The following is a 13387-nucleotide window of genomic DNA, read 5'->3' as shown; positions in this document are numbered from 1 at the left end:
AGTTATATGAGTTGACTTTTGAGTTGGTAATATGACCATTTTGACAATCTATAAACATGATAATTCTTTTTGTCTTGATATGACTCATTTTTAAATCTTGTTTGACCCATAATTTTCATTGTGCAGGTCCTTTATCAACCTTGTGTGTTTTACTTCTAAATACTTGGGTTTCAGATTATTTTGAGTATTTTATATCTTAAATGCCTGTTCTTTTCCAATGAGAGACAGAAAGGGATCTAGATGAAATGGAAGGTAGAGGTATAGGAGAACTAGAAGGAAGGGGTAAGTGTAATCAGGATGAAGTGTATGAGGCAGAATCTATTTTCAACAAAAGAGAAAGTGAAAGCCAAAGGAAGAAAAAATGATTTATTATTTGTTCTTTAGCAGATGATTATTATTAAATAGAAAACTATTATGTTTGTACATTTGCTATTTTCACATTTTATTTGTCCTTAGAAAATTTAAACAATGTATTTTGATTACACTGTCTTTACCTAGTCCTTCTGACTCCTTCCAGATACATCACTCCCTTCTCACTGTTTTTCAGTCCATATATTTTTTTAATGTTTGGCATTTACTGGAAGGTCAGCCACTCTCCAGAAGCTGTATCCTGAATGAGCAATATCTCACTTGCATATACACATTGTGTTTGACTTTTGTGTAGAGGATTTAGTGGGGATTTCATGGTTTCAAAATGGAGAAAATAAATTAAAGTTTTTTATTTTATATATGTGAATTTATTTTATATGCATGAATACACTGTCTCTCTTTTTAAACACCAGAAGAGGGCATAGGATCTCATTAAAATTTGATGTGAGCTACTGTGCGGCTGCTGGAAATTGAACGGAGAACCTCTGGAAAAGCAGTTAGCACTCTTAATCACTATGAAATTTTATGTCATGAATATTTAATATATCAAAATACAATATTGATGCATCATTATTATAAAATATATAAAACTAGGAAAAAGATCAAAGGAGATGATCAGATTATTTTGTGTGTTTGTGTCAAAATTCAACATCATTTGTATAATTGCTAGTACCAAGAACTCAACATGTCCAGGTAAGTAGTAAGAATATAATTGAAACATTTGAAAGTGGACCACAGATGGATACTGAGAATAGTAAGATACCAAAATATCTCTAATGTAATAAAAGGGAAACATCAGAGAACTATGTGGTCTAATGTTAGTACAGGAAATTCCATGTAATAATGATATATAAGATGACAATGAAAAAAGTGATGGAATTTTTTAAGCTAAAGAAATAATTAAAATACTATTATAAGAAACTATGTCTCATAATAGTTCTTAGCTCCTTAACTACTAAAAAGTGCTAATAGCTTTATAATCAATATACCTATTTATAGAATTGTATTGTGTTAAAAAATAAATTTTCACACTTCCTTATCCTTTACTTTTATTTTGGGAGCCTTTGTGCTCAGAAGTTATATTGGGACTACACTGTTTTGTGCTGTGCAATATATGGAGATTTTGTGTTTAAGAGAATATGTATTTTTTTAAAATAAAAATTTCATTAACAATATTATATTTTATAAAGTAAATATTTAGTATGCTAATTTTATTCAGAAAAAAATGTCTTTGTCTTGTTTGTCAGATGGTGAAACATTAAATAGCAACTGAAAATAACATGTTATTGTTTTAAAATTATCAGAATGTTGATTAAGGTAAACTTGAAGCCTGTACATCAGAAATCCACTGGCAAGAAAGATAACTTGATAGATATGCTCGATATTAGGAGACTGGATCAATGGTGTCAAAATAAGAAATGAAGACATAGCTAAGGATCCAAATACAAATGGCAAGCACACCTGAAAGTAAAAAGAAACTTAAGATTAGTGGTGATGTTGTTTTCTATTTTTTGACAGCCATATAATATTACCTATATCCCAGAATCAAAGGTTGAGAATAGATACAGTCTCAGTATTACCTTCTAACTATATTTACTTGGCAACTGACAAGTTGTAAAAGCATAGAATTAAACCTAGCGATTCATGGATTTATTCACTAGTCACAGGGTTTCCAATTAACTCATTGAAGTCAATGTTTTTTTTCATGAAAAGAGTGAAGTACACATGAAAACACATCATTTATATTAACCAATATCGAACTAATAAATGTTTAGTTCAATAGTTGCTGATTTTTCCTGACTTGAGGAATAAAGAGACTCAGCTATGTCATAACTGAGTATTCATTCCTAATGCAATCTAAATCAGAGTATCTTTATTAGAAACCCTACAAATTAAAAAATGAGTTCATAATTAAGTGTGTTATCTTTGTTATTCACTCCTGAAATATTAACTAAATGATTCTGACTTTTTTCCTACTGTCTTTTGGTTTGATAAAGTAAGTTTCTTTTATGGAAACTAATTTTTACTGTACTAGTGCATAATATTGAACTACTTAATGAATCTGTCACTCTGATTTTAATAAAAATACTCAGTGCATATAATAATGATCACCAAGAAGCATCTGATTCTAGTTTATTATTCAAATTATTTTCACATAATGCAGTATCTGGAATGGGTTATCTTTACTGCATTTATTCTATGGATGAGGCAAAAGCAAAGACTATGGGATCTCATAGAACATTTGGCTGTCATTACAAACAGATAAAATAAGTAAATAAAACAAATGAGCAAATGAAAATAAATGAGGGAAATTAAGGAAAGTATAGAAAAGAATAAATTTAGTTTAGAAGTTTTCTGTTAATCTTGAAAGCAACCATTACAAGGAACAAGCAAAGAGTTTGTTCTGGAGAGGTATGCATATTTTTACTGTTGAGATAAGAAAATGAAATAAGTCTTCAATTGATTCACTATGAGAAAATTATTCTTCACAGCAGCAAATAAATATGCCATGACATAAAATAAACAAAACGAACCAACCAAACAAACCAAAGTCTGGCTCTTTCTTTAGGATTGGGTGATATACTTGAGACCTACAATTATCTTGAAAATAGAAAAAAATCGTTTAAAAGAATTTATGGCAGCTTGTAGATCTGTATCTGCATATGTTTTCTTCTCATGTTCCACTCAGTTTTTAGTATCATCATTTAAAATAACATATTATTTATCCTGCATTTTATGGCTTATATATTTCATCTCGCATATGTGTACCCATGTATGTAATAAATGTTGCTTATGTTCTCCTCACAAATGTCTGTGCCTGGGCTTCATGGTACCTCTTCCTGGTGGAAAGAGAACTTATAATACAGTGGTTTAGTGTATCATTGGATACAAACCTTAGTGCCAACAAGAAATGCATTAAAAGCTGTTTCACAAGCCTACATTAATGCTTTTATTTTGATAGTTAAATTAAATTTTAAAATGTTTCTAGAATCACCGAAGTTGATAATATTATTAGGATTTTAGAGAAATTTGATATTTTTCTGAGGACATGAGAAAAAATAAGCCTATATAGTTTATGTGAAATGGTTATCAGAGTCCTCCTTGAACAATTTTAATACTTTATTTCACAAGTAAAAACACTGGTTAGTTTCTAAAACATGATAATAATTATATATATATGTATGTGTATATATATATATATATGTGTGTATGTGTGTATATATGTATATATATGTGTGTGTATATATATTTCTGTTACAGATAATTTTTAGCTTTTATACATTAATCCCCCCAAATGACCCATAATACAAATTTGGGAAACAGAGATGATATCAGATTTGTTATACATTAAGCTTATAATTGGTTAGAAGCATATACATATGTGAAACAACATTTCTACTAATTCAATAGTGTTCAATAATGTAGGTAGAAATATAATGATAGCATTTTGATTTACCTTAAATGGTCTAGGAAGATCTGGCATCTGGTACCTCATTTTAAGTAAACCTATCATACACAGCAAGTCAGTGAAAATGGCTATTATTCCTAAATATTTTATCAAAGAAGTTAAGTTTGAATTCATTATTGAAACTGTAGATAAAATGACAACTTGAGTGACAGATACAACAGGACTATGATGGTCATTGAGCATTGAGAAGATGACTGGCATCTGTCCTTCTTGGCTTCCAGAGTAGAAAATTCTTGACGCTGAAATTATGACACAGGCTGTGGTGCTCAAGGATGAGAGGGAGATACCCAAAGAAATAACCCATTTCATGGAAGGGTATACTCTGTTTACCCACGTGATAGCAACAGAATCTGCAAAAATTAAACAGAAAGTAAAGAATAAAAGCCACTTTCCTTTATTTCTTCTTCTCTGAACAATGCAACTTCATGCCTCCTTACAAAACAGGGGATCGCTTCACTTACTTTGTGAATATAATTTGACCTTACAGTATTTTCCTTAAAGATAAATTAGAAATTGCTCTTTTCCCATTTTAAGCCAACTTCATGACAACTTGTAGAATTATTCTTGCTCTGCAGATGGGTGCACTGCATAATGGAGGTCTGATGGTATCAGCTAATTTACTAGAGGAGAGGCAAGACAAGACATGCTAGCTCAGGAACCTTTCCAGTTTATGCTGCAATCTACAAATAATAATTGTTGTAAGATTTAATGATTTTCTTCTTTGGGTTTCCTGACAAGAAGACACTGTCTATAGATGTGCTCAACATGGCTTAGAGCTGGAAAGAAGAATATATATATCATTTTGGGGGACAGCATTGCTACAGAAACATATAGCCATCGGCCATATTGAGTCTGCAGTCAGGAAATAGAGAATATACAGGCTATGTGGGCAGATTTAAATTCCTCAGGGATACTTTCTTATTGCCTACTTTCTCCAATAAGACTTCACTTATAGATTTTCCACAGAATCTCTAAGCTGGAGACCAAGCACTCAACTTCACATGCCTAAGAGAAACATTTTGTAGCCAAACAATAGTGTCCAACAACTACCCTGTAAAATCATTTGTGCCATGTATTAGAATATAAAATAACTTGCGTTTTGTTTCATTCTCCTTTGCATAGTGGCACAGTTACCCATGAGTCCATTCTCTCTTCATATCTCCAACATAAATACTGGCATTAATTCACACTTTATACTTAGAATATAATTTTGGAATTTCTTTTTTCACAAGCAAAAAAAATTTCCAAGTTGGAACCAAAGTCAATGTGCATCTCTAAGACAGATGCTTTACAGGTTGATAGAATCTACAAATGTGACTAACCTGATAGTGATCAGAAGTACTTATCTGGCCTTAATCTTAAATTGTTAATATGCAAGCATGTGAACTATAAACACGGTTGACTTGTGGTAGAAAATATCTGAAAGAATTGTGGAATGAAATATATATGTGAAAAAGGCTTGAAAACCTCTGTCAAATAAATAAAAAATGGAAAGGTTCTTCAATAGATATCAAGATTATGTTTTTAAAATATTTATTTATTTACTTTGAATGTTTTAGGTGTGTATCAGGTGGAATGCATGTACCAAAGTGTGACTGTAGAAATCATACAATAAATTGTCAACTCTCTTCTTTCTTTATTTCTTTTTTTAATTTTTATTTTACAAAGGTGCACAACTATGAGTTTCAGTAAGAAAAGACTTTTATCTGGGACTTTTGAATAATAATTTAATTGTTAAGAACATTGAGCTCACCATGATATGACCTTTGGGGGTTCAGAGGTTGTTACTCTTTAGGTAGATGTGAGCTCTGCAGGATCCTATATAGGATGCTTGCTTTTTTTTTTTAACTTTATTTAAAAAAAACAAAGATAAAAGAAAAAAATTTAAACATTTTTGCATAAATGTATACAAATACAATTGTGTCAGTGCTTGGCTTTTTTTCCTTTTCTTTTTAAGGTTTGATACTCTGCATTAAAGTCTTACTAGTTACAATGAGCAAAAAATACATGTAAAACAGAATGTAACCTGGAATTAGTCAACGTTTTCTTGGTGTGTAAGGATTGAGCATGACTTTTTTTTTTTTGTTTCATTTTGTTTTCTTTTTTTCTTGAACTTCACACAGTCTGTGAGTTGTTTCTGGGGCAGTCCGAGCCTCTGGGGTTAGCATCCCACTATCAGTGGCTGCATATTATGTCTGTTCTTTTGTGACTGGGTTATCTCACTCAGGATGATATTCTCTAGATGCAACCATTTTCTTAAGAATTTGATTAAGTCATTGTGTCTGATGGCTGAGTAGTACTCCATTGTGTAAATGTACCACAATTTTTGTATCCATTCATCTACTGAAAGACATCTGGGTTCTTTCCAGCTTCTGGCTATTATAAATAGAGCTGCAATGAACATTGTGGTGCATGTATCTTTGTTGTATATTTGAGTGTCTCTGGGGTATATGCCCAGAAGTGGAATAGCTGGATCTTCAGGTAGTACTATGTCCAATTTTCTGAGGAATCGCCAGAGTTATTTCTAGAGTGATTGTATTAGTTTACAACCCCACTAACAGTGGAGAAGTGTTCCTCTTTCTCTGCAACCTCACCAGCATCTGCTGTCATCTGAGTTTTGGATCTTGGCCAATCTGACTGGTGTGAGGTTGAATCTCAGGGTTGTTTTGATTTTTAGTCAAATCTGTTCTACAATGTGGATTCTAGGTACTGAATCCAGGTCATCGTGCTTGATAGCAAATGAGCAATATTTGCTTTGTAAGGCTAAGGTCGTTGTCAAGAAAATAAAACGGCAGCCAACAGAATGGGAAAAGATCTTTACCAACCCCACATCTGATAGAGGCCTAATATCCAAGAAATACAAAGAATTCAAGAAGCTAGACACCAGAGAATCAAACATTCCTATTAAAAATGGAGTAGAGAGCTAAACAAAAATTTCTCAATTGAGGAATATCGAATGGCCGAGAAGCATCTAAGGACATGCTTGACATCATTAGTCATCAGGGAAAAGCAAATCAAAACAACCCTGAGATTCTACCTCACACCAGTCAGATTGGCCATGATGAAAATTCAGATGACAGCAGATGCTGGCGAGGATGTATAGAAAGAAAAATACTTCTCCACTGTTGGTGGGGTTGTAAACTGGTACAATCACTCTGCAAATCAATATGGCAATTCCTCAGAAAATTGGACATAGTACTACCTGAAGACCCAGTTATTCCACTTCTCGGCATTTACCCCAGAGATGCTCCAACATACAACAAAGATACATGTACCACAATGTTCATAGCAGCTTTATTTATTATGGTCAATATCTGGAAAGAACCCAGATATCCTTCAGTAGATGAATGGATACAAAAATTGTGTTCCATGTACTCAATGGAGTACTACTTAGTTATCAGAAAATGATCTTATGAAATTCTTAAGAAAATGATGCATATAGAGAATATAATCCAGTCACAAAAGAACAGACATAATATGCAGTCACTGATAATTGGATACTAACACCAGAAAGCTCTGAACACTGAAGAAACAACTCACAGAATGTGTGAAATTCTAGAAAAGGAAAAAAATAAATAAAAGGAAAATAAAAAAACCAGTATGTTTACTCTTTGCACACCAAGAAAACTTTGAATCATTCCAGGTTACATCCTGTTTTACATGTACTTTATGCTCATTATAACTAGTAAGAACTTAATGCACACTATTAAACCTTATTAATAAAATCCAAGCAATGACAAAAATGTATTCGTATACTTTTATGCAAAAATATTTAAAAAATTGTACATTTATCTTTGTTTTTTAAAATAAAGTTCTTCAATAAAAGAAAAGAAAAGAAAAGAAAAAAAAAAACATTATGTTTATCCCTTACACACCAAGAAAACCTTGACTAATTCCAGGTTACATTTTGTTTACATGTACTTTATGCTCATTGTAACTAATAAGGTCTTAATGCACACTATCAAACCATATTTTTTTTTAAAAAAGCCAAGCAATGGCAAAAATAAATTCGTTTACTTTTATGCAAAAATGCTTAAAATATGTACATTTATCTTTGTTTTTTAACAATAAAGTTTTTCAATTAAAAAATTATAGTCTTCACAAATTTAAATGTTTGACATAAGGAATATAAGTAGTTATGTTGTAAAATGTACAATAGAGTGCTAAATTATTTCAAATTATGTACATGGCAGTAAAATTCTAGTTAAAACTGAACAGCTTAGTTATATTTTTGTGCTAGAATAATGTTTTTTAAAACCTATTTGATAAACAAGAATGAAAGGAAAAGCATAAGGAAATAGATGCATTTAAAGAGGAAACACGAAAAACACTCAAAGAAATCAAAGAACTAGAAGAAAACAGAACCAAAGTGATGAAGGAATTTAATAAGGCAGTGAAAATGGAAATGGAATCAATAAAGAAAACACACCCAAAAAAATGAAACAACACTGAGGTAGAAAACAAACAAAAGAAATCAGCAATCATCGGACGCAAATATCTCCAACAGACTACAAGAGATTGAAAAAAGAATATAGGAGGCCGTAGGTAACATTAAAAACATAGGCAAAACAGTCAGAGAAGATACAAAAGCCAAAAAGCTCCTAACCCAAAATTTTCAGGAGTTCCAGGACACAATAAGAAGACCAAACCTAAGGATAATAGGAATAAAATTGTAGAAGAAAATGTCTCTATTTTTAATAATGAGATGATCATGAGCATAAAAGAAGCCTACAAAACTCCAAATAGAGTGGACCAGAAAAAAAATTACTCCTGACACAAAATTGTCAAAATGTCAAGTGCCCAAAGCAAAGAAAGAATACTAAAAGCAGTAAGGGAAAAGGTCATGTAACATATAATGGCAGACCAATCAGAATTACACCTGACTTCTCAACAGAGACTATGAAAGCTACAAGATCCTGGACAGACATCATGCAGACCACAAGAGAACACCAGTGTCAGCCCAAGCTGCTATACCCAGCAAAACTCTCAATCACCATAGATGGAGAGACCGAGACATTCAAAGAAAAAACTAAAATTACACAATATCTGACCACAAACCCAGCACTATAATGAATTATAGCTGGAAAACCCAATGCAAGGAAGGAAACTACATCCTAGTAAAAACAAGAAAATACCTAAGAAAGCAAACTAAAAGAATAACACAGGCACAATTTTATCTGTAAAAGCAAAAATAGCCTTAAACAGCAACCACTATTCCTTAATATCTATTAATATAAATGTACTCAATTCCCAAATAAAAGAACATAGGCTATCAGACTGTATATATAAACAGAATCCAGCATTTTGCTGCATACAGGAAACTCATCTCAGAGACAAAGGCAAACACTATCTCAGAGTAAAAGGTTGGAAAAACACCTTCCAAGCAAATGGCCCCAAGAAACAAGCTGAAGTAGCCATTCTAATATAGAATAAAGTAGATATTCAACCAGAAGTTGTCAAAAAAGATAAGAAAGGACACTTTTTACTCATTACAGGGAAAATTTGTAAGGAGGAACTCTCAATCTTTAACATATATTTTCCAAATACAGGAGCACCCATATTTATAAAAGAAAACCTATTAAAGCTTAAAAGATACATTGTACCCCACACAATAATATTAGGAGACCTCAACATCCCACTCTTTTCAATGGACAGATCATGGAAACAGAAACTGAACAAGGACACAGTGAAACTAGCAGAAGTTATTAAACAATTGGAATTAATAGACATTGCAGAACATTTATTCCTAAATCAAAAGAATACACCTTCTTCTTAGTACCTCATGGAACCTTCTCCAAAATTGACCATATATTCAGTCACAAAACGAGCCTCAATAGATATAGGAAGATTGAAATTCTCCCATGGATGCTATCAGATCACCATGGTCTAAGGCTGTTCTTTAATAAGAACAAAGACAACACAAAGCCAATATATATATGGAAACTAAACAATTCTCTATTAAATGATAGCATGGTCAAAGAAGAAATAAAGAAATTTAGGATTTTCTAGAATTTAATGAAAATGAAAACACAACATACCCAAATCTATGGAATACAATGAAAGCAGCACTGAAATAAAAACTCATAGCTCTGAGTGCTTGCAAAAAGTAACTGGAGAAAGCATACATCAGTAACTTGACAGCACAGTTGAAAGCTCTAGAACCAAAGGAAGCAGATACAACAAAGAGGAGTTGACAGCACAAAATAATCAAAACCAGAACAGAAATTGACCAAATAGAAACAAAAAGAACCATTCAAAGAATCAATAAAACCAAGATCTGGTTCTTTGAGAAAATTCACAAGATTGATAAACCCTTAGACTTACTAACTAAGGCAAAGAGTATCAACATTAACAAAGTCAGAAAGTGGAGAAATAAAACCTAAAACTGAGGAAATTCAAGAAATCATCAGATCCTACTACAAAAGCCTATACTCAACAAAGCTGGAAAATCTGGAGGAAATGGATGAATTCTTAGTCAGACACAAGATCCTAAATTTAAACCCTCTAAATAATCCCATAACACCTAAAGAAATAGAAGCAGTCATCAAAACCTCCCAGCCAAAAAAGCCCAGGTCCAGATGTGTTCAGTGCAGAGTTTTATAGGACATTTATTGCTGACATAATACCAATACTCTCCAAACTATTTCACAAGATAGAATAAGATAGAACACTACCTAACTCATTTTTTGATGTCACAATAACCCTCGTTCCTAAACTACACAAAGACCATGCAAGGAAATAGAACTTCAGACCAATCTTGCTTATGAACATTGATGCAAAAATACTCAACAAAATTCTTGCAACCAGAATCCAAGAACACATCAAAATGATCATTCACCATGATCAAGTAGGCTTCATCCCTGGGATGTAGGGATGGTTTAATATTCAGAAATTTATCAACATAATTCATTATATAAAAAAAACTCAAAGAAAAAACCACATGTTCATTTCCCTAGATGCTGAGAAAGCATTTGACAAAATTCAACAACCCTTCATGTTAAACATCTTGGAAAGAACAGGAATCCAAGGCCCACAACTAAACTTAATAAAAGCAATATACAGCAAACCAATAGCCAACATAAAACTTAATGGTGAGATACTTAAACAATCCCACTTGAATCAGAGAGTAGACAAGGCTGCCCACTCTCCCCCTACCTATTCAACATAGTACTGGAAGTACTGGCTGGAGCAATTAGACAGCAAAAGGAAATCAAAGGGATACAAATTGGAAAGTAAGAAATAAAACATCACTGTTTGCAATGTATTTAAGTGACCACAAAAATTTCATCAGAGAACTTCTACAGCTGATAAATAAGTTAAGTAAAGTAACTGGATATAAAATTAATTCAAATAAATAGGTAGCTTTCCTTTACTAAAAGGACAAACACGGGGAGAAAGAATTTAGGGAAAATGTACCCTTTACAATAGTCACAAAAAATATAAGATACATTTGTGTGACTCTAATTAAGCAAGTGAAGAACCTGTATGACAAGAACTTCAAATATCTGAAGAAGGAAATCGAGGAAGATCTCAGAAAATGGAAAGATGTCCCATGCTCATGGATTGGAAGAATCAACATTGTAAAAATGGCTATCTTACCAAAAGCAATCTACAGATTCAGTGCAATCCCCGTCAAAATTTCAATCCAATTCTTCATAGAGTTGGAAAGAACAATGTGCAATTTCATCTGGAAAAACTAAAGACCTAGAATAGGAAGATCTATCCTCAACAACAAGAAAAAAATCTGTTGGTATCATCATCCCTGCCCTCAAGCTATATTTCAATGTTATTGTGTTAAAAACTGCATGCTACTGGGACAGATGTAAGTATGTAAATAAATGGAATAGAATAGAAGATCAAGAAAAGAGCCCTCACATATATCGTCACTTGATTTTTTTTTTTAACAAAGGAGCTGTAAACATCCAATGGAAGAAGGACAGCCTCTTCAACAAATGGTCTTGGTCCAACTGGCACTAAGCATGAAGAAGAATGGAAACAGACCCTTTCTTATCTCCTTTTACAAATCTCAAGTGCAAGTGGATCAAAGATCTCCACATTTAACCAGGTACACTGAAACTATTAGATGAGAATAGGGAAAACCTTAGAACACATAGGCATAAGAGAATATTTTATGAACAGAACACCAATGGCTTGTGCTCTAAGGTCAAAGATTGACAATTGGGACTTAATAAGATTGCAATGTTTCTATAAGGCTAAGATTAATGTCAAGGAAACAAAATGGCAGCTAACAGAGTGGGAAATGATCATTACCAACTCCACATATGATAGAGGCCTAATATCCAAGGTATACAAAGAACTCAAAAATCTAGACACCAGAGAATCAAACTATTAAAAAATTGGGTACAGAGCTAAACAAAAATTTCTCAATCGAGGAATATCGAATGGCTGAGAAGCATCTAAGGAATTGCTGGACATCATTAGCCATCAGGAGAATGCAAATCAAAACAACCCTGAGATTCCACCTCACACCAGTCAGATTGGCCAAGATCCAAAACTCAGATGACAGCAGATGCTGGAGAGGATACGGAGAATGAGGAACACTTTTCCAATCTTGGTGGGGTTGTAAACTGGTACAACCACTCTGGAAATCAGTCTGGTGGTTCCTCAGAAAATTGAACATAGTACTACCTGAAGACCCAGTTATTTTACTTCTGTGCATATAACCCAGAGAACCAATAACATACAACAAAGACACATGCACCACAATGTTCATAGCAGCCCTATTTATAACAGGCAGAAGCTGGAAAGAACCCAGATGTCCTTCAGTAGATGAATGGACACAAGATTTGTGGTATATTTACACATTGGAGTACTACTTAGCTATCAGAAACAATGACATTATGAAATTCTTAAGAAAATGGATGCATCTAGAGAATGTCATCCTGAGTTAGTTAACCCAGTCACAAAAACCAGACATAATGTATAGTCACTGATAATGGAATACTAACCCCAGAAAGCTCTGAACACCCCAGAAACTACTCACAGACTATATGAAGTTCAAGAAAAACAAAAGCTAAAATGAGAAAAGATGAAAAATCATTATGCTTAATCTTTACACCCTAAGAAAACTTTGACTATTTCCAGGTTACATCTTGTTTTATATGTACTTTATGCTCATTGTAATTAGTAAGAATTTAATACATGCTATCAAATCTATAAAAACAAGTTCTGACAAAAATGTATTCATATACTTTTATGCAAAAATGCTTTTAAAATCTGTACATTTATCTTTGTTTTTAAAAATAAACTTGTTCAACTAAAAATGCTTTCATACTTAGCATTTTCTTTTGTTTACTTGAAAAACTAATGTATTGTTTATTGTGCTTTGTTTTGTTGGTCCTCTGACCTATAACTGAGAGTTTATTATTTGGAGAAATAATTTCTATCAGAAATTGAATCAAGACCTTCCATTGCATTTTCAGATTTTTAACTGCATTTAAAACTCTCCGAGGTTAGATAGTGTTGTACATGGTCTCACAAGACATTTGAATGCAAATAATTTCCACCTTAGAAAAAATGGTACTGCAT

General features: G+C 32.7%; 1 protein-coding gene across 1 annotated transcript in view; it reads right to left on the bottom strand.

The window, feature by feature from the left end:
* Window positions 1-1324: 1324 nt before the first annotated feature.
* Window positions 1325-13387, bottom strand: part of LOC308430297 (solute carrier family 7 member 12-like) — a gene marked incomplete at both ends in the record, with an annotated part of 38293 nt that continues 26230 nt past the window's right edge. The window contains 3 exons of the mRNA XM_080929449.1: window positions 1325-1358; window positions 1706-1830; window positions 3827-3915. Coding sequence (XP_080785575.1) covers window positions 1325-1358; window positions 1706-1830; window positions 3827-3915 — 248 coding nt within the window. The remainder of the gene's footprint in view (window positions 1359-1705; window positions 1831-3826; window positions 3916-13387) is intronic.

This window comes from Micromys minutus (assembly GCF_963924665.1).
Source record: "Micromys minutus genome assembly, chromosome: 15".
Classification (NCBI taxonomy): Eukaryota; Metazoa; Chordata; class Mammalia; order Rodentia; family Muridae; genus Micromys; species Micromys minutus.
The sequence above is the reverse complement of the archived record's forward strand: the minus strand, read 5'-3'. Positions and strand labels throughout refer to the sequence as shown.